At 41.0% G+C, this 22,726-nt stretch overlaps 1 protein-coding gene across 1 annotated transcript in view; it reads right to left on the minus strand.

Moving 5' to 3' along the window:
• TMEM255B (transmembrane protein 255B) overlaps positions 1 to 13,240 on the minus strand; it is a 61,216-nt gene extending 47,976 nt beyond the window's left edge. The window contains exons 1-3 of the mRNA XM_056482436.1: positions 13,111 to 13,240; positions 6,203 to 6,345; positions 2,231 to 2,293 (exon numbers count right to left, since the gene is read on the minus strand). Of these exons, the coding sequence (XP_056338411.1) occupies positions 2,231 to 2,293; positions 6,203 to 6,345; positions 13,111 to 13,171 (267 nt within the window). The 5' untranslated portion in view covers positions 13,172 to 13,240. The remainder of the gene's footprint in view (positions 1 to 2,230; positions 2,294 to 6,202; positions 6,346 to 13,110) is intronic.
• Between the last annotated feature and the right edge of the window lie 9,486 nt (positions 13,241 to 22,726).

Here is a 22,726-nt window from a genome sequence, read left to right on the forward strand (position 1 = left end):
TTTTCCCCTAGTGCAATCGAATTTTCATTCATTTTCAATTTAAATAACAAATAAAAAATGAAGTATTGAGTCATTACAGGGGCCAGATAATTGTCAGAGCTATATTGGGTTAAATTTAAATTATACAGCATAAACTGCTCAAAGTTAGTCTAGTTAAAATAGAAGCAACTGAGTAAGCAATTTCTTTTCCTTTCCACTCCCTTTTGTCCTGCTGCAATGCTTATAAATTTTAGGTACAGGAATATAATATTTATGCTACAAGTCTCTGCCTATATAAGTCTTTACAATCTTGTTGATTGCTACAAATTTGTTAAAACTGCCCTAAACCCTTCCAATCAAATATACTCAGTTATGTCCCAGGGAATAACTACCACCTTCCATTGTAAACCCTTTCAATCTCATTTCCACAACTTTTAAAACCATCAGCTCAGTCTCAGCAAAGACAGTGTTAAAAGACCCACTGTGGATGGTTCTTAAGGCAAGAAGCATAATTAAACTTTCTAGTTATTCTCTTAGTTTTCTCCCCAGAAACCCAATCTTCCATCAGCCAAATCATCTGTAATTGTTAAAGGCAGAAAGCAGTTTTCCTTGTTCCATGCTGGGAAATGCAAGCAGGCACTAATCCCAAGTAAACTGGACACTTGTATCTCCGGTTCTTGTGTAAATGACACAACATGTCAAGGAATACATACTTTAACTGCTGCTTACTCACCCTATGGTTTTTTCAGATATTTTAGTTTTGCTATGGACAGAAGCATAGAAAACCTTGAGGCAGATTAGAAGAAAAGTGAAAAATCAAACAACTCTAAATGTTACACCTGTTAGTAAAGTAGCATGAATGCTGTGGAAGATAAAGCTATTTTCATCTGCCCAGCACTGAGCCTGCAGCTTGGAACCTGCTGTTCATCCTGGTCTCTGATGCAGAAATCAGGAGCAATAGTTCTTAATTAGGCTGTGTTGTTAGTAGCAAAATTAATGACACCTGACCTACTGCAGATTTTTCTCTCACGGGTCATGTCCCATTTGGATTCTCTATTTTTAAATAGTGGCAAGATGACATTGCAGCCTTTACCACTATGGGGGAACTAAGCTGTAATTCTCTCCTCTACCCACCTGTGAATTTTCATGAAACTTGATGGAATTGCACACTAATTCCTCCAATACCTCCCTCCTGAATTTGCCTGAAATTGGTCTACATATTCAAAAAATGGAATAGAGAACAGAAAAACACAGAGACATATATGACAGCTTTATAAATCTTTGTGAAACCCAGCAAGAAACAGAAGTTAAAAGCAAGGGAATTCTTGCAAATACACTACTGACACTTAGAGACATTGCAAAAAAAAAAAAAGAGTGATACTACAGAGCAGCGATATTATGACTGCTTGTTAGTGAAGTAGCTACTTGTTAGTAAAATGCAAGCTAAATTCATCAGTTCCTCCTCTGAGCTTCACACCATTCTTGATTTATACCAGTAAAAGCTCTGCATTATGAAATGAATCATATTTCATGATGTTTGGCTATAATCAGTCTACTGTGAAGTGCCCATTGGACATGCTGTTATTCAACCAAAACTGTTACTTTTTGCAAAGAGAGGAAGGAAATTGTTGAGAATTTCTACAAATTCCTTCCTCCTTCTTACTCCTTCCTTTACCCAGATGCCCCAACGACTTTCTATGACTTTCTCACATAAATAGAAGCAAAGGTTTTGGGAAGCCAAGCTAAATCTACAAACAAATCACACAGTATCTCAGATCCTGTCTGACATAGCCAGGCAATCTCAACAGCAAGAGCTCTGGATTTTTTCCTTCTGTTTTACATATATAGTTTCAGGAAAGTGTTCCTGATTTAAACTTCTCTGAGATCATCTGCTAGGGTGGAGCTAATCATGTAGCTTGTTGCTGCCCAAACTTCTAATTTGCTCTGCTCCCATCCTTTTCCCAGTTACATGGTCCTGGCCAAGCTTAAGTGATTCTGCCCTCAGTCAACTCAACTCACTAAACCAGCAGGAAAGTAAATTCAGTAAAACAAGGTAAGCTGCTTTTGTTTTGCCTTGTACAAAGGAACTTACTGGCTCATTCAAGCTTCTCTAAAACTTCTCAGAAGTGGTGAAACAAATGACTAACATTTTGAGGCAGATGAAGCAGTTTTAAAACAACAGTTTTAAGAAATCTCTGCTTTTCATATTTAATACAGTCTGATAAAAAAAATTAAAAAGGCTGTTACTTACTATTTGTCTTCTGTTTTCCACCAGGTAGATGCCAACAATCCCTAGGAAAGATCCAAAGCCAAGCTAAGGCAAAGAACAAAACCAACAGAAATGCATGAGGTCAGCTTATCTGGACAACACACCAACACATACAGTGATATCTGAGCTAATGGGCTAAATGGGGCAGGTCAAGGGAAAATGTGGAAGTTACTGTTGGACATAAATCATATAATGTAATGGGAAATGGCCAGGACTGCAGCTCTTTGGTTGTTCAGTGCAAAAAAAATGTGATAAACTTAAGTCTGTATAGACATATCTATAACCTGACTACAGTTACCACTGTCATGTATAGTTTTGCACACTGCAAAGCAAAAACTAAGTAAAGTAGGGGAAAAAAACACTCACATTCAGTCCACATCATAATTTTTGAAAATTGAAAAGCTTTAGGCAATTGCAGACAGTTTTTTCTCAAAACATTGATGTGTTCCCCAAAGTTCAAACACTTAGAGTTAAGCTTGTTTGATTTTAATGATTAGACACTATCACACAACCCAGAGGGAGAGGGGAGGGACACTGAAGTAAGCTGGCCTTAATGTTCCAGTGTTGCTACAACATTGGGATGGTAGGAAAAGCCTCCTCCTTATGATGAGCCCATGAAGGTTTGGAGCAGTAGAAACTCCTTGGATCCACAGTTCCAGCCCCTCTCTGTAATGAGGCCTCTGAACTGAGCTCAGAGCCTCTCCTCCAAGCACAAGTTAAGTTTTTAAGGACTCCATGTCCCAGCCAAGGGCTTAAGCATTGCCCGTAAATTCCTCGCTGTTCCGCGCAGCTGCTCAGGGCAGAAAGCAAATCCCTGCAGGCACTTCACTCGCTCAGCATCACAGGAGGAATCCGTCACCCGCCCTCAACAAAGCCACTGCAGGGAGAGGAGATTTGCTCTTGAGTGCTTTGGGAAAATTTATGTGAAAGGGAGGCACAAGGACTAAAAGCAAAGACTTGGAAAGAGCGGGCAAGTGCACCCATGCTGAGAGCTAAATAGTAGAGATACTTGGAACTGTGAGCAAGGACACTCTGTTCAGGGGACAGCAACTTTGTAAATTAAGATAACTACATCAAAATGACATCTGGTTCCAAGCCCCATTTTTCATTCCAACAGGAACAATCCATAAAGCCTCATTTATGGCTGATGCAGGGAACACAAAATGAGTAATATCCATGTGAATAATAAGAATGACCACACACAGAACAATAACAATTAAATCAGAAGGAGCAGAACCATAGAGATCATGATGAAAGCTACAGCATTACTGAGATTGTTTTAGGGTTGTATGAGCTAGTTTTTTGTCTCTTTAGACAACAGCCTATTTGGGAGCTCTGGGAGTCCAGGTCAGTGCGGTGCTGGGGACTCTGCTGAAAGAGTATAAAAATAGCAAACAAAAATAATACTTTAAGTAGTCACAGAGAAGGGACATTAAATATTTAAGTATAAACAATATTAAAAGGAAATTAGGCTGAAGCACTTCCAACTCTGTCTTTACAGACCATTCTAAAAACACAGTCCAAACAGATGCTCAAGCAGTAATCTACTAAATGCAGACACCTTCTAAAGCATAACACTATATTAACTCTTCTACACAAAGAAATATTTTATATTCAATTACTCCAGATGCATAAGTTCAGGCAATACCTAGCACTATAAAGATGTATTTAGAAAAAAGATTTTTTCAAAACAAATTACAAATGACCACATACACAGGGAAATTAAAGCACTTAACTCTTCTTGAAGCCAGTGGGAACTGGCAGAAGCCAAAGTGTATTGCAGATCTAACCCTAAAGACTGTTCTGTAAATACTTCTAGAAACAAGTAAATCTATGCCAGTGGATAGTGTTATTCATCTTCATAGGTGTCTTCAAGGCAGGGTTAATTCTGCATGGTTTCTAAGACCAAAACTGCTTACTTAAGGTCAGTGGAGGTTTCATCTCATCTACCAGGTGTGAAATTAATTAATTTTACTACTGAACTCTATGAGAATGAGACCTTATTTTTAATTGAAATTAACGCTGTCTGCCCTCACATTCTTGCTTTTCTCTGAGCACAGCAGATAAATATGTAGTGACAAATTCACCTCCCTGGTTTAGGTACCTAGGAGTCTGGGATCAGGGCTGTGCTGGTTTTCTAAGCTCCCTCTACTGCCAGCAGAGAAGAGAAGCAGCTTTTGAGGGCTGTTCAGTACACTAGGAAAGAGGTGATGGTGAGAGGGGGGGGATTCTGCCTCTCTACTCTGCTCTGTGAGACCCCACCAGAGTGCTGCCTTCAGTGGGGTGCTCAGCGTTGCAAGGACATGGACATGCTGCAGTGAGTTGAGAGCAGGGCCACAAAGATCAGAGGGCTGGAGCACCTCTCCTTTGAGGGCATTTTATGAAAATTATTTGGCTCCAATAATATTTTGAAAGGGAAGATTATTAATAAAAAGTTTTGTTTTCAAAGTATTCTAATAAATTCTTGCTTTTCTAGGTGGTTATTAATGAAAACAAGACTTTCAAAAAATATTTTAGCAGGTGATATTCTTCAGATGAGTGAGCAGACCTGTTATTCCTACAAGAAACTAAATGCTGAAATACTTGTTTTGTGCACATGGGTTTATTACTTGTTACACTTGTTAAAACCAGCAGTTTAAAAATGAACTTCTTTCTAGGGATGAATGCAGATAATGTGGTCTTACAAAAGATTTTATGTCAAATTTTGGAAGAAGAAGAGACCTTTATCAGTATTAATCTATCTATTTCAGGTTAATGAAAGGGAAAATCATTCTTTAAGGTCTTATTCTTAGAACTGCTTTTTGTTCTATTTTTAAAACACTACTCCTCATGGATCATTATCCTAAAATTATCTTTCTGAAAGTCCTGTTCTCAACATAAGACTAAGATGTAAGAGGAACTTTAGGAGGAACAGTTCTAACTCACAAATTATTAATGGTGTATGCACAGTATTAGAAGATGCATATCCCTCTTCACTGGGCATTTCATTCCATAGAGAGCAAGAAATGATGGTACCTTACAACACACTTTGGCAGTAGTGGAGCCACACACCTAAGCAGTGTCTAACTAAACATGTGAATTTCTTTCTTCACCTTGCAGCCCCCACCTCCCCTTGGCTGACTCAGCCCTTCTCTATTTGCTGCCCATACTCCTCTTATTTAAAACTCAGCCCAGGTATTTTTTTTTTAAATTTTTTTTTTTTCACTTCAGGTGTTTACACACTTTGGGATATAACCAATCCCTTCTCCTGAGATCAAAAAGGGCCTGGGGGATGAACCAGCACAGGGCTGGCAGGGTTACTCCTCCCCAGAGGTCACAGAGGCACCACAGGGCAGAGCAGGCAGAGCTCAAATCTTGGGCCCACTGCAGGAATGCTTTTAAGGCAAGAACAAGACTAAGATTTTGGAAACAGCATCTTGTATGAGACAACTGACAGCAAGTCTGCACAAAAGGATATTAGGGAGAAGCCTCCAACTGCAGGGCTTTCCCTGCCATGGACACAGCAGAATTCCTGGCACACAGACACAAGAGCAGAGTGGCTCTTCCTTCCATCAAAGCAGTAAACTTCTAAAAGGTTGTTCAAATCTACCCCATGGCTCCTGTCCAGTCACACAGACACCCACCTCTAATGGAGATCAGCAAGAGTCCAGCACAGGTTTGCACAGTTCCCTGAGCCCAGCACTGTGCAGAGCAACCTCGACCTCCTTCTGCCCCCTAACAGCCTCCCCTTTGGGGCACTTCAGAAAAACAACTTCCCTCCTGCTTTACAACACATAGAACTAGATCAAAACAAAGCAGCATCTCTCTGCTGTGAAACTGTGCATCTCTCTCCTGTGAGACACAAGACTAATGGTCTTTTTTTTCTGTTTTTTCAATCTATCAGAGCTTCCCATTTACAGCAAATAATAATTTATTTGGATGTACCAAATATTCTAAAATGGGTTTTTTACTTACAACAATGCCTGGGTAGTAGCCTCCCACAGTAACATTTTCTGTTCGTGTGGTAGCTGCCAGACCTATGGTCAGGATGAAAACAGACACCACCAGCAGTGCCACTGTGAACCAAAGTGAAGTCTTCTTCCTTTTTGCAAACTGTCCTGTAGAGAGCGGAGGGGGAGAGGGAAAAAAACAAAACAAAACAAAACAAAACAAAACAAACAAAAAAAACAAAAAAAAACCAGGTTTTCATTGCAATCATGGCAGAACAAATACAAAATGATGAAAGATTTTCTTCTGCTAATCATTTCTGTAGATAACCCTCTGTTGTTCTCCCACTAAGGAAAATTGCTGCCAACAACAGAAGGAATTAAAACCTGCAGGGTTAGCTAGAGTATAGCTTAATGCACACACAGTGGGTACAGGCATGAGATGAGTTTTTATTAAATTGAACTGTAAGGCACTGACAATGATAATTATGCCTTGTCTTCAGTAACATAATTGTTGTTCACATTGGTAAGTGAGATCCTGCAGGCCTTAAATTCTTACCTGTGTGAAGTGCCAATTTGACTCTATCTGGCCTGAACATAAAAATGAATATTTTTCACAAGATTAGCAGGCACTCTGCATGCTATCATGAAAATGAATGTGCTCTTCATATTTACTGGGGCGAGAAATCTGTATCCTTGAAGCAAAGCTGTAATAGAGTTTATCAGGTAATGATACATGAGACTTTTCCAGCAGTGACTGCTCAGTGAAAGCCTTTCAGTCTTACTGGGATTTGGACCCAGATACCCAAAGGGAAAACCAGCACACTCACCTCCAGCTTGCAGCCTGCTCCAAGGCCCTTAACCTTGTTATCCAGTGGCAGATCTGAGCTGTAGCCAGAGGTTACCCACACCAGGGCCCCAGCCCACAGCACAGACTCGTGTAAGACTGATTTTAAAAAGCCATTAAAACATGACTCTAACAAACAAAAGACACCCAAGTGCATCAAGCTGTGGTCCCCATTTCTGGTGTTCTCACTTTGAAAGGCAAGGCAGTGTGCAGGGTCACCCTGTAGCACTGGGTACCACAGACTGCCCTGGGAGGGATGGAGCTCCTGAGAAAGCACAGCTGGCCACAGCAGGGCCAGGCTCTCCCTCTGTGCCCCAGGAACTGCCTGGGTGCCCATCCCCAGGAGAAGGCAGAGACTGGGATGCTGCACTGAAGGCTGGAGGCAGCAGGGAGGAGGAGGTGAGAGGGGAAGGCAGATGTGGGTCAGGCTCTGTGGGCACTGCTGGAAGCAAAAGCAGGGGAAATGCAGGAAAGACAAAACACAAGCAGAAGCTGTTTGCAATGAGTCACTTGAGTTTTGTGGCCATTTTAAAGTCATGTAACTCAGTTAAATGTTTATAGTTCAAAAGCCAGACTAGATTAGTGATATTTGCAAATCCAGTCAAATAATTTCAATCAGTAATAAAATGAATTTATAGTAACAAGCTGTGTTTGCTGACATTTATTTAATAGAACAACCAGTCAAAATTATTTCAGTCTTTTAGTATGAAGTAGAAGCAACTTTTCTAAAGACAAATACCATCTATTGAGCTTACACAAGTCTCTTTCACCTGCATGTACAAAGCCTTCCTGCTAAAGATAAAGAAATAATTCCTAAGACTCAGCAAACACCTCTTCTCCAGCCTGTGTCTCTGCTGCCTTCCTCTGGGAACTCCCTATTAATCCATGGAGGGTCACTGGGCACATGGAAGCAGAGAGGTTCCTTGTTAGCAACCAGTTTTTCACCAAGTGTGTGGAGTTGAAGACAGTTCTTTCAGTGAAGCCAGTTCACTTGGCCAAGAGGGAAAGCTAGATTTCAGATGTGCAGCTCCACAAATCAGCTCTCATTCCAACAAAATAAAATCCAATAAAATCCAATAAAATTCAATAAAATTCAATAAAATTCAATAAAATTCAATAAAATTCAATAGATCTGCCAGATTGTAAATAATATGTGATGTCCTTACCATACCTTATCATCTTTGAAAAGTCATGGAGATTAAGGAATCCCCAAAACTGAAGAAAGGCAATTGCTCCATCTGTTTTTAATAAAAAAGTCAAAATTAAAATTCAGGGAATTATAAACCAACCTCACTCTGGTTCCTAGGATGCCGGGACCAAAAAGGTGGAGTAACTCCTCTTTTAAAACATTTCTGGGCACAGAAGGAAAAAGTGATTGGTGAAAGGATGGATTTACCAGAGCCAAGTCATGTCTGACCAGCCCAGGTGCTGGCTATGGCAAAAAGATTGGACTTGAGGAGCATTGGATGTCTTTTGCCTTAATTCTAGCAAGGTTTTTAACATGATGGCAAGTCCTGAGCAAAGGAAGGAACAATGCATTGCAATGGTACAGGTAAGGGACTGCCTCTGCTGGGAAGGACATGGGGTATTGATAGATGCTGAGCTGATCACGAGCAGTGTGCCCCAGCAACTGGGCTGTACTAACAGGAGCATCATTAGCAGATCAGAGAAGCAACTACATCTGTATATCCAGCACTTTTTAGACCACACAATATTACCCTCAGTTTTGGGCCCTCAGTATAGGGAAATACATAAATTAACTGCAGTGAATTCAACAGAGGACTGCAAAGAAGGTCAGGGGCTGGTACTCTGTATGAGAAGAGGCTGAGGGAACAGGGCTTGCTCAGCCTGGAGATGAGATGACTTTTGGCAGGGCTAGTTGAAGTCTTCCAATTCCTTTCAGTGGTTGTCAAGAGAACAGACTCAGGCTTTTCATAATGGTGCACAGCAGGAGGAAAAGACAGCAGACAAACTGAAATACAAAAAAGTGTTTCAGACTGGGCATAAAAAGGAAAAAAAAAATCAACATTAGGCCAGTCAAACATTGGAACAGGTTGCCCAAAGAACTTGTACCCTCTCCAACTTTGGAGGTTTTCAAGATTCAAGCAGAAAAAGAACCAAGCAACCTGGCCTGACCTCAAAGTTAACCCAGCTCTGAGCAGGAGCTTGGAATTGCAACTGAGGTACCTTCCTACCTGAATTCTTCTATGGTTTTATGACAGTCAAGACAGCTGGACTAAAAGTGGGTTGGGTTTGTGTGCTCATATCCACTGATATGAAACTGCAGCTGCAGTGCAGACATACTCTAAAGGGACAAAGGAACACAGACATCCCTAAAGCCAGTGGGAGCATGATCCTCAGCCAAGAGTTCCTGAAACCACTGGAAAGTGCCTGAGGAGCCAAGCCTCCACATCCTCCTCAGAGCAGCACCTGTAGTGGCAAAGGTTGGTGAGACTGGATGGAGATGAACTATGGGTCCAACCCACCCTCGTGAGCTCTGATTATGAATAATGAAAGACATGAGCTTGATTGCCCTGAGCTTGCTGGAAAATGTCTCAGGAAAAGCATGCTCTTATTTGTAATTGGAGTTAATCTGATGTAGATTGAGTGAAACATAATAGAAAAATATGTCATTATTTGTAGAGACATTTTTTGGTATGAACTACATTTTGGCATTGAAATTTACACATGCCAGAAGAAATTTATGAATGCAATACCCTTCCACCCTCATTTTTATTGATCTTTTACCACTTGCATCTCAAAATAGAGGCAAATATCCAATTGTGTCTCCTCTTTTTCATGGCCCAGTTTGGAAACTCTGATAAATAACCATGTTATTTATGAATATGAACTCCACCCTTAGGAGAGATGACTTATGTGCAGAGCACAGAAAGGCCCTTTCTGGAGAAGAGGCTGACACATGCAAGGACTTATTCTCAAAGACTTCCACATGCTCAGACAAGATGGGTAGGAATCAGGCCTAAATTGTTTTTTATCATGGCTGCTTGGCTTTCCTTAGTCACAACAATAAAAATCTTTGCTGTATCAAATTATGTGTAATTACATGCATATAAGTCACCAGCTTACTGGGAGGCCTATGTAACATTTGCAAAGAAGCTAAATATCTTCAGAAGTTACAGCTGCACTATTAGCTTCCTTTTGCAATTTTACTCATGGTGGGTCCCAAGAACTTTCAAGCCTTTGTTTACTGCTGTTTGTAGCAGTTGCCATGCAGTTTATTTGGATCTGGTTTTAATGTACCTGCCAGCCAAAACCCCATGCCAGCCTCAGAATCCCTGTCTCCAGCTCAGGCAGTGTGCCTGGCCCAGCCTTCTCCCCTGACATTGTGGCAAGGCTTGCACTGAAGGCTGCCTGGCCACAGACAAGAATAGCAGTTAAATTAAGAGCAGAGGAAACATTGCAGTCAATATTTGTAGCCTGAATTTTCTTCCAACATTAATGTTCCTGGAGTGCAGGAAACAGTTAATGGAGGCTATTCACTTTCCAATTTTTTAGTACTGAAGTAACTCTCAGAATAATTTTGGCATTTATTACCTTCAACTTCTTTAATAATGATTTGGTATGAATGTTATTAAACTCCTAGTCTGGACCTTAATGCAATTTATTATAACTTAAAATTCTTATATTTAGCATACCAAAAACCAAGCTTGTAGGAAGAAACCTTGTCATATTCTTATTAGCATTAGCTTGAGGCTAGGGTCAATAGAGGGTGTGAATATGTTATTAACATCTATTGGCAATATTCTTCAGCAGTTTTGGCCAGTGAAGTATTGACTGAGTCTCGGGCACTGAGTTTTTTGCAGTATTAATTGTATTACAATGCTCTGTTTGTAATGGATGGGGGTTAAATTAAATTTGTAGGAAGACTATGGAAAAATGAATGGTTTTCTGGGAGGGTATGTATGAGATTGCAAAGTGGTGGGTCTAGTGATGAATAGTAGGGACTGGATTTGAACAAAGCAGAGTTTAAAAGGAGACTTAACTAATTAATGATGCAACATGTCCATGGCACAGAATGTGTCCAGGGGCCAAGGGAGAGAAAGAATAGAATGAAACAGCATCTCTCCACCTTGGAAAACCTCCATACAATCTGCAACTGAACTGAAAAACGTCTGCATTTAGACCAAAGGAACTATACTTTGCTAACTTCACTACTTCTTTTAAAATCTATCTTCAGACATCATAAAGTTAAAAAGTGTGGCACAATTTTTGATGAGGAAAAAAGTTGCTGTAGGATGTAGCAGTTAGCTGGGATACAATCACATTTGCAGAATATTAGCACTACATAATTCCATACCTTCTTCTTTGATCTACTTATGGTTATCAAAATGGAAACACTCCTTTCAAATAATGCCCCAGCCTGATGTTTATTAGCATCTTACTATGAGAAAAAGAAGGAAACTTTTGTAACAGGAAAGAAAATAGTGCATTTTTATTATGTAATGGATACCACTACAAATTGTGACGTGTTTCAGAGAGTGCCATTAAGCACACAGAATAAGGTAATTTAAGTGGAAATTCACCATAGACAAACTTAGTATCAAAGATAACCACTGTTTTGCTGTTACTGAGAAAATTTTTAGGAGATTTTTGGAGATAGATATTTAATTACTGCAATGCTCACTTCTGTACAATCTCTCAACTACAGTTTTATGTATTTTAAAAACTGTTTCATGCCAGTGAAATTGAATTAATCCTACATTGCCTCCCAAAATTAAATGTGACGGATTGAGATGCTTAAAAGAGATACTCACACCTGCTGTTGGTGATTACTTTCCCTTTTCTGATTAAATGCTTGACTTGTCCAGAGTGCTGAACTAATTAAACCAGATGCAACAGCGTACGTTTCAAGCCACAAGACTGCAGCTTTTATCAGGCCTATCTCTTACCCTTATTATTAATTTGTGGAGTAAGATTCTATGAGTGTGCTATATATTCAAGACCATGGGAAACAGTTTACAATTTAACTACAAAATATCCATGCTGAACAAAATGAAAAAGTAAACCCACAAGCCCTGATATACTATGCAGTATGGCTATAGTAAGCGATCCCATGCAGTATCACCATGACCTCATTGTTTTGGCAGCAATTGTTTCACCAATAAATAATTTAATGAGCAGCTAATCGCTAGTTTAAAGCTGGCATACAGATCCTTCTTTTTCTGATGACTACCTGAAAATGTTTTTAAGTTAGAACACATCTTTCACGTCCACATTTTCAACACCAACATAATTTTCCTTCCAAGTTTAAGACAAAAATGAAGATCTTATACATTTTTCACCCAGCTGTTAGGATCCTTGAGTGCATAGCAAAGTCTCTGCTCATCCTTTCAAACGCGACACAGAGTAATTCCCAGCAGTAAGTTCTGTATTTTCTAACTTCAACAAATTTCGCTGGAATAAGGAAATACTTGACCTGTCTTTTGCCTATGTGCATTTCGGGATGCACGGTGTAAATACAAGCCATTCGACTGGGAGAAGCAGGAGGAAGGACACTGACCCGACACCTGCCGCAGCGCGCCCGCACCTGCGGGCCCCCGGCCCGCTCCACGCCGCGCTCTTCCATTTAACAATTGCCTATCCGCGTCCCGTACCGAGCTACTCCTCCGGCCGTCAAACCTCCGGCACAGGCATTCACCAAGCGCAGCTGAGAGCTCGGAAGAAGAACCGGCGTTTTTGAACGCCTCGGCGAGCGAGGGGATGGATGAGCGGCAGCGATCGCGGGCTCAGCCCCGCAGAGTGGCGGCGCGGGGGGCTCAGCGGGGCACGGTCCCCGAGCTCAGCCTGGGCACTATTCCCGGACTCAGCCTGGGCACAGCCCCTGGGCTAAGCCTGGGCACAGCCCTTGGGCTCAGCCGGACACAGTCCCTGGGCTCAGCCCGAGCACGGTCCCCGAGCACAGTCCGGGCACGGTCCCCGAGCACAGCCCGGGCACGGTCCCCGAGCACAGCCCCCGGACAGAACCCCCGCCCCGCCGGCTGCAGCCCGTCCAGCCCGCCCGTGCAGCCCCGGCTCTCCCCGCCGCAGCCCGGGGCTCTCGCACTCGGCGGGGCAGGTGCCGGGCTCACCTGTGGCGTCCAGCACGGCCAGCGGGCCCGACACGGCGGGGCCGGGCGGCGGGGCCATCATCTCGCACTCGGCTCGGCTCCGCTCCGCTCGGTGCCGGCGCTGCCCGGCCCGGCGGGTCCGCTCCGGTTCCGCCCCGGGGCGCGGCGGGGCCGGGGCGGGGCGAGCGGCGCTGCCCGGGGCGGGCGGACCGGCCCCGCTCCCGGTGCGGTCCTGCTGCTCTCGGGGATGCCCGGAACACGGATTGCCTTGTGCACCCGACAGCTGCTTGTCTCCTTACGTGTCCGATCCGTGTCTCAGCCTTGGCGTCACTTCTGGATTTCTTCTTGGCCAGTTTGACACCTGGTGGAGATCAGAATTGGCCCAAACTTTTCTTTCAGCTTTCTTCTTCCCTTAAACATATATATATATATATATATATATATATAACCAAAATATGAATTAAATTACAAAAGCTGGCTTCTCAGAAACACAGGTTAAGGCAGGTGTAGGCTAAGATAGGAAATGTTAATAGTCAGGAGATGCTGCAGGGCTGTTCTTTTTCTTACATGGTGCCTATCAATTTCTCAAATTCACTGTCTCGGTTTTTATTCCTGTGCAAATTCTGACTCTTGTCCTGCTGCTTCCCAGGAACTGCCAGCTGTTGCTTCTAGTGCTGCTGACTGCAGAGTTGTGTGACTTCTGCCTGTGACAGTCTGGCAGCAACTGACAAGAAATTGCCAAAGGCACTGTGCTGTTTTGGTGTCTGCTGTTCCTTTTGCCTGGCTGCCCTATAACAGAGAACTTTTTTTTTTTTTTTTTTTTTTTTTTGTGAAAAAAATTGTTTTCACAAATTGTGAAAAATGTTTTCGATAGGCTGCCAAGTGCTTTGCTTATGTTGTGTTCTCCCACTTGCAAAAAGCACAACTCTACTTAACATTCTTGTTTTTCTTCTGTTCCATCCTCTAAATGTATATGTATATATGTATGTAAGTTCTTCAGTCTTTGGCAGATTTCCCCAGGAAATGGTTAGATGGAAAGAGACAACTTTCTCAGGTACCACCCCTGTATTCTATGAAGATAAGTAAGCCAGCAGCTGAGGCCAAACACAAATCCACTTTTTTCTCTTTGCATCCTCTAACATGAAGAGGTAGAAGAAAGGATAAAAATAGGGTAGAGATAGTATTTGTACTATTAATTACTATTTTAATAGAAATTAATTAAGTAATAGACTGAGAAAACAGAGATGGTGATGGTACAAATAAGAAATTTGTTTGAAAGTGACAGTGGATAAGATACAAATGCCCCAAAATCTGGTAAAGACTTTCGGGTTTGGGAATGGCTATGAATAGAAGTTTTCATCAACAGTAAATAACAGCAAGGTTGGGGAAGATTTCAATTCCCTGAACAGCTGCAAGACAAAGACCATACACAGCATGGATTATTTGGTCTGATGGGCAATAAACCTTTTATATACCAGCAGTTACTGATCAGACTCAACAGCATAAAGGGAAGTTGTTCTATAATTCTTTTCAGTAAAATACAAGGATATTATAAATCCTTTAAAAATAATTTGATTATAGAAAAATAACCTTTGATGAATGACTAACACTATTTACTGCAAATTTCTTGAGAACCAAGAATAGATCTACAACAATATCCTGCAGTCCTAGATATCAGAGGGCAAACATTAAGAAGCTATGACAAATTGTTGGTGAGGCTGCAGGACCTAGAATTTGAGTGTGGAAGAATCATGGACTTACTTTAAATCCAAAATGGAAACTCCTGTATAGCACTTACATCCCATAAAAGAGGTTGGAATAGATCAAGAATAATTGTGGAGCTAGTGGATAGTTAACTACCTGAAAATGAATGAACCTACAAGAAATGGGAGAAGTACAGTTTGCTGAGTTGGAAACTGCAGGGTCAGAGAAAAAGAATGGATAAAAATCTAGCTGAACCAGATGTTGTAAAGAAAAGGATAACAAATAACAAAGAATTCTTCAACTGCATAAATAGAAGTGATTCAAAGAAGCAAGATATGTGGTGGCTAAATGCCAGGGATGAGATGAAGGCTGTTCAAAGTATTGAATAAATATATTGCCTCAGTTTTCAGTGAAAAGGAAAAATTAAGGTGAGGGTATTTACAGAGAGAAAGTAAGCAAGACAATATAAAAGATGATACTAGCAGATGTGAAGGGGAAGCATAAGTTAGGCTGTTTCTTGTGACAGGTCCTGGAAAATTTGTCAAGTCTTGAGCAACACTTTTGATAAATCAGTGAAGTTGGGGTTGAAGAACTGTTATTGGAGACTGTTGGAGAACAGGAAACCTGTCTTATAAAAAGCCAAGCAACTCCATGCCCTGTTAATTTGACTGAGAAAATTCTTAGAGGTAAGTGAAAAATGGAACTTACATACTATCAGTGGGAGCTTTTACTGTGATTTTGGAGTCCCACCACTCCAGTGAAATTGAGGAAGGATCTATGTATCACTACTTGATACCAATGAGAATACTGCTCAACATTGTGTTCTGGATGCATTATGTAATCACTGTTAATTAATTCAATCCATTGTGTGATAGTACTTATTTTTATATTTATGTTGCTAAATGTCTCCAAAGCCCAAAATTTGTGGGTTTTTTCACCCTTTTGATGTGTAACTTGGATCTGAATTTTCTTAATTAGTATTCCTAAGATCTTGGTTTCTCAGATGCCTGCCTCATGTATCTTGTTCAAATGTCAAAATTAAACAATTTGCTAGATTTGTGCCCAAAAGGAGTTCCCACACTCCACGGTTAGGCTGGCAAAGGCTGTTAAGAGTTCTTGTAATATGTGTCTTTCTGGCAGATAATGTTTGCATTCTCACCCAAAAAGTACCATGTCAGCACTAAGCCTGAAGGCCTCCATCATGTCCTTGATTTCTTCTCCTCCTTTACTGTGGCACACTGCAGGTTTGAGGGATTTTTGCCTTTTTTTCCTATAGGTTATCACTATGGTAGTGCATTCTTTGGAACTGAGGTTGGTCACTTGTGAGATTTTGATCCTGTGTGTTCCTGACATATTTTCTTCTTTATTTTGGACACGATCAATCTGTTTGGTCTTTCTTTTCAGGTCATGTTTTCTAAGCTACCAGACATTCTCTTTGCTTTCCTCTAGCCTCTGTGTCATCACACTCTTTGTGGGCCACATCTTTCTTCAAGGGTGATGCACAATGACTGGGCAATATTCACAGAATCACAGGTTGGAAGGGACCACAGGGGGTCACCTGGTCCAACCTCCCTGTTCAAGCAGGGTCATTCTAGAACACATTGCTCAGGATCCAAACAGTTCTTGAATATCTCCAGTGTGGGTGATTCTGCAACCAAAACAATGATTTTTCAAAATAATTTTGAATTATAAGTCTGTCTAACAGCATAATCCCTCCAAAACACTCAACAGTTTCTCCCAACTTTATATTCTCTGCAAATTTACTGTACTTTATATCCAAGACCATCAGTGACCATACTGAACAATACCAGACAGTACCTCAACTCTTTACATCTTCCAGCACCATTGATAGGTATGACTCTCCAGCTACTTATTTCATATCTTCTGTACTATTGTTATTTACAGTGTTTTTCTAGAAAGAGTCTGGTACAGGCTCAGAATCAGTCACAGAGACTACTAAGTGTGAAGCAGCTTAAATGGCCCCAATGCACTTAACTTTGTCCAATACTTGGACTACTACTGTATTCCTCAAAAAGTCTGGGAACTGTCTCCTCCTCTCATTATTTGAGTGCCCAGCAGAAAGGTAAGCCAGTCATTGCTGAGGAGAAATTCAGGATGCTTAGTAAGCTGCCTTGCCCAGTCACACAGGGTCATGGCAGCAGGCAAGTAAATTCCCTTGGTTCATGTTATATAAATAGTATTTATTGGCTTGGTTATTGGTACAATCCCTTGAGAAGTGCATTATCTTAGTTCAGCTGAGCAGTATAAGGGAATAATGGAGGAAGTGAAAGGATCAACAGAACTAGCATTGAGGTTGAGATAAATGGCCACTGAATACTTGACTAAAATATGGCCGTTGAAAGACAATTTCTGGGCAATTCTCTTCAAAAATTCTGCTTCCTGGTGCTAGTCAGTATCCCAGGTGCATTCTAGCACAAGATTTAAAAGATTCTGCCTGACTTCTCTAAAAGGGACTTGAAAAAGTAAAGCTGTTTACAGCATTGTTCAGAGGCATTGGTAATAAGTGAATCACACATTCATTCGTGGTATATGTTTGTCAAAAACAGGTTTAAATTCTTTAATTGCCTTCAGTACACTTTTTAGCCACAAATTTGTGCAGTCAGTTTTTGAATTCTGTAAACTTTTAACGTTCACAAAACGCTGTGACAAGGAGCTCCATGTGTGCTGTGTGAAGACATGGGATACCCCAATGGGAGCAAGAGGCAGACTGAAAAGAGCAAGATAAAAGTCAAGTTAAATGTCAGGTATATTTAAAGTCATAGGAGAATATACCTGAGGACAGATACATGGCCCTTACAAAAACACTCCAACAAAACAATAAGCAAACAATTACTACATGATCCCAAAAGTCATTGTGTTATTTATTTGTTAATAAAGCTAGATAATGAAAACTGTGGATAATATAGTGGAGACCATTCTTGTGCTGTAGCTCATAACCGTATCAAGACAACAAATCTCTGAAAACTGAAGTAAAGAAAAGGTTTTCAGAGAAGAACCTGTTTTTGAAATGTTGTCATACTGATAGAGCCTAAGTTTATATAATCTGTATATGTACCTCTGCAATATGATTAATAAAGCATATTTGAAAGGTACCAACAATAACACATCAGAAGCATGACTGAAGAAAAAAACAACAAAAAAAGACCCTTGGTTGCTATTGTGAATAGTTACATTAATCTGTATGTGGGTAAAAATGTCTACACAGAGGTATTTATACCAGTCCAAACTGGAACAGATCATCAGTTTTTGGAATGCATAAGGAAGCTCCTCAGGTAAATGCCTCTTGAATTTCAAAACTATGCCATCACCAAAAGAATAAATCAATCTGGAAAGCAGATATAGTAATGAAATTTTTATAACAGGCATCATTTCAATTACACTTCTAAATACTTAACATAAAGCTTGATTAATTATTTTTCCTAGCTCAAAGCATCTTTAAAAATTCCTTTGACAACATAGTGAATTATATTATCCCTTCAAATTAAGTTTTTTGGAGCCCAGAAGTGAGTGAGACACCCTGCACATTTTCTCATGTCAGTTGGTGCCTTATTTAGTCCAGTGCCCTCCATCCATGTGTGCTGCAGTGACACAAAGTCCAGGACAATGTGTAGTACAGTTTCAGTGAGGGAAGAGAGCTCCTTGTGCCTCACTTGTCCCATCCAGGCAAAGTTGTGTCCTCCATATATTCTGAGCAGCTTTGCTTGGTTGAGTTTTAAGTCTCACTTACGAAGTTCTCCCTTCCCTTGACAGGCAGTTTTACAAGTTTAATGGAAAATGAGGAGAGTCAAGAGCCAAGTTCCACACTGACAACCCCTCAAGAGCTGTAATGTACAGCAACATTTGTCAAACTGATCTCCTAATTGTTTTACTGATGTACTCCTTTAACTTCAGGAACTCACTGTACTCTTCATAAACTCTGGACAATGAAATGTGGAATTAGAGCCATGTTCTGACATGCACTGCAGTTTCCTCTGAATCAAAAATGTCTTGGAAAGGAGAACAGTGAAATCTGTAGAATGTGGTAGGGTGGCTCAGCTGGGAAGAGAGAGAAGAGGCAGAGGGTGAGCAGAGACAGGTGGGTCAACCTTTGAGGCTGTTCTAGAAGAAAATCCACAAGGCATGGAGAGATATCCCAGTAATGTTGAGTGAGTCTCTTCCTCTCCAAAGATCTTTAGAGAGGAATAAGACGGCAGGCTCTTACTGCAGTCCAGTGTTCCAGTGTTTCATTTTCACAGCACTCACATCCATTGAAAAGATCATAACTGCATAACTTCTTTCACATATGAGAGAAGCAGCTTGCCAATTCTTATAATTGTGCTTGTGTTTAGGATTTAATGTAGATAAATAAACAGAAGAAATAACATAAAACCTGACTTGGGGGCTGGGCTCTCCTGCAGGACATTGTGTGATGCTGGGAGGTGAGGATTCCAGGCTACTCAACAGAATAAGGCAGTGAATGAGATGAATCACTGGAATTTAGGAGGAGACAGTACAGGACATGCAAACAGCAGTGGGTTCTGAGTGTCAGATCCAAGGCTGTTCAGCTAGAGCAGTGATGTACAGCGGCCACTGCTTTAGCTCAGCTGCACCTTCAGCCCTGTAAGGGTCACCTCTACACCATCCACTTGTGGCTGTACCCATGCTGGCTCAAAAACAGCTGAGGAACTTGGCTTTTACTTTTAAAGGGGAGGATGATTCCCTGTTGATACTTCTGTGGGAAAGAAGTTCTTCCATTAAAAGTTAAAATGTCAGCACTCTGTCTTCCCAATGCCTAGCTTGGTTCATTATGGCAGCACAAAGGAAGGGCTACAGCCTTGTTTATTTCTTCTGCTTGATTTGAAAGTACCAGAATTAATGGTGCATATGGTGACATGGGCTGCTTGTGGAGATAAAGAGGAAATGTAGGGTTGAAATTTAAAAAGGTGACAGGTTTTAAAATGCATTCTCTACCATCAGGGCTAAGACACTTTCAGCAGCAGTTCAGTCTTACATGTACTTTGTTTTGTAAAATGATATGTTATCAGTAAACAAAAAAGAGTTAAAAGTAGCTGGTGGACCATGACTTGCTGCCAGGGAGGTTTAACTGTCCAGGATATGGACTCTGGTTTGCTGCCAATGGATGTTTAGACATGCAAGAAGAAGACAAAAGATGTAGAGCCAATGCAGCCCAATGTGCTTCACAAAGGAGAAAACCATAGCAGAAAATTTTATTTGGAGTTTTTTAATAGGGTTCTCCTTCCCTGGCCCTTCCCCATCCTTTTTTTTTACAGCTCAGAGGCCCTCATATTCCAAGTGGTTAAGTGGAACATGTTACATGTCTTCCTCTATTTCCTTTTGACCTCATTGTGCAAAGTATTCTGTGAAATTACCCCATTTTGATGCTAATAATAGAAATCAACTCAGTCTAGGAAGCACTTGTCAGTTCTATGTTTCTTCTACCCCTAATTTTTTTTTTCATTTGGGTGTCAGTCACAGACACTTCTCCTGACACAGAGCTGTCACTTCAGCAGCAGAGTCCCTGTGCCCTGTGTGGTTAGACCACCAAACCAGCACAGGACAGCCCACACAAGAAACCAAGAGAAGCCTCTCTCAGCTGAGAATATCTAAGCCATGAGTAGATATTGAGACTGGATTAAAATGACCAGGAGTTAGGCTGGTATTTGCAAGGCTTGCATCCCCAGTAATAAGACCCTTTTCCTGTCCGTGCACCCCCAGAGATGGAGCCCTCAATCACCAGATGTATTTTGTGCAGAGGTGAAGAGAAGCAGGACAAAATCAAAGCTCTTCAGTCTTACTTGGTCTCCATGGAGAACTTTCTGCTACCCTGGAATAAAGCTCTGCACAGGGGAGTGGGAAGGTCAGCTCAAAATGTGACAAAATGCCTTGGCATAGGAGAAGTTTTGTGTGCAGCCACTGAAGGGAGTTCCCTTTTAGTTCTATTCCTGTTCTATTCCTCCTCAGCAAACTACAGCACTGAGTAGCAAAACAAGAGATATGAATGTATGGAAGCAGATACATAAGGGGAATAGAATGAGAGAAGGAAATCAGTCTCCCTATTATGTTTTTTCAGTGTCAGAGAAAAAAAGTCACTGAAATATGGGTGAGGAAAAAGTAGAGTGAGAGGTGAAACTGTATGGGCTGGATACACTTAAACACCTAATAACCACCTGCTAAATGGGCAAATGGAGCCCAGATTCATGCTTGCTGTCATAGACTTCACAGGAAAAAATAGACTGTATTTTGAGATGAGGTGACTGTAGTAAACAGATACTGTGATAAATGGGACATTCCTTTTGCCTCACAGACCATGTATGTGGTTTATATCTAATAGTAGATTAATTTTGTCCACTCTCATCACAGTTCATTCAAACAAGTGAGGAATAAAGTGGTAAGTAGCCATTACTTGGGTTCACCTCCAAGGTCTCTTACAGCTCCTTCCAAGATTTTGATCAAGACATCATTTCCCAGGCTGATTCCCTTAGACACTGCATCTGCTTGGTTCCAGCATAAATGCAAAAGTAACTGATGATTCACAGGTTTCTGGCCCTTTTTTTGAGCATCTACAAGACCATGATTGTTTATCTGTGAATTGAGATTTTGTCTATGTTGATGAGGAATATAAAGCTGCAATATACCTAATTGTTTTTATAAGTAATCTTCAAACATATTTTCTTTTTTTTTTTTCCTAGTGGATTTGTTGTGCAAATAATGCAAGGAACTTTTAGGAAAAGATGCTGGCTTCTTTCAGTTGAATACAACACTGAATATTTATTTATGCTAATATTTACATATCTTACTCTTTCCAAGAGCAACATGGATATTATCCAGTTTTCATAAATCACTGTCATGCCATGTCAGTAGTATGTCTTTATTATTAAGATCTGCTGTGTCTTTCCATCTTCTGTGAAACTCTGAGTTGATAAAACAGAGAATATCTCTTATTAGTTCTGTAGCATCTTGATTTCCTATATACATTTTTCAGGTCACATCTGAAAGTGTTATTTTTTAAAATTATTTTTGTTATCAATGAAGCCATTGAGATAGATACTGAAAACTCTTGATACAGCCACCTACTAGATATTTGCTTAATATCCTGCCCTACAATTCATCCCTTTGACTTCCATGGACATCTCCCCAGCAGCTCTACTGTACTGTGAGGAAAGCAGATCCCTCAAATCAAGTGGCAAATTCTTCTGACTTCAAGCTGGCCAGTGGGCTTCAGAAGGAATGTAAAATATATAAATGCCCCTTGAACACAGCTCAGTGCAGAACTGGGTCCTCTAATCTTATAAGCTTTTTATTTTCACAATCTATACAGAAAGGACTGTTTGAAGTGAAGTAATAAAGTTTTATTAGTGTGACTGGGCAAATGCCTGAGCCTCTGGTCTGTGGCCAAGGTCTGGAGGCATCCAGACAGAGCATCCAGAGCATGTACCATCTCCCAGGAGTATCTAAGGGAATAGCAGATGGTGGTAGGAAAAGGTACTTCTTTGCAAAGATATTTAAACTATGCTAAGGACAGCTTCCACTGCCTTACTGCAGAGCCATCTCCATGGCTGCTGTTCCATCAGCAGCAGTACCTTGGTGTTGGGAGCTGTGCCATCTGTCAGAAGATCAGCTGTAAAGGTGGGAATCTTCATCTCCACTTGCACAGAGCCTTCAGTCCTGGCTTTGCAGCATGCTGTGATTCCAAGGACAGGATACTGTGCTGCCTTGCTGCCTGAATCACTGTCAGGGATGGGGAATGTTGTGAGGACAGGCAGAAAAGCTTTGAGGAGATGGAGCCAGTGAAAAATCTGTCTTTGGAAAGGGAACATTTGCTGTGAGCTCATGGTAATGGGAGGGCTTTTCTTGTTCAGCCTCTATGGCGGCAGCAGTTTGTAAGTGTCAGGAGTTTACAGTGTCCACACTA

The sequence above is a fragment of the Oenanthe melanoleuca genome, chromosome 1, assembly GCF_029582105.1.
Source record: "Oenanthe melanoleuca isolate GR-GAL-2019-014 chromosome 1, OMel1.0, whole genome shotgun sequence".
Classification (NCBI taxonomy): Eukaryota; Metazoa; Chordata; class Aves; order Passeriformes; family Muscicapidae; genus Oenanthe; species Oenanthe melanoleuca.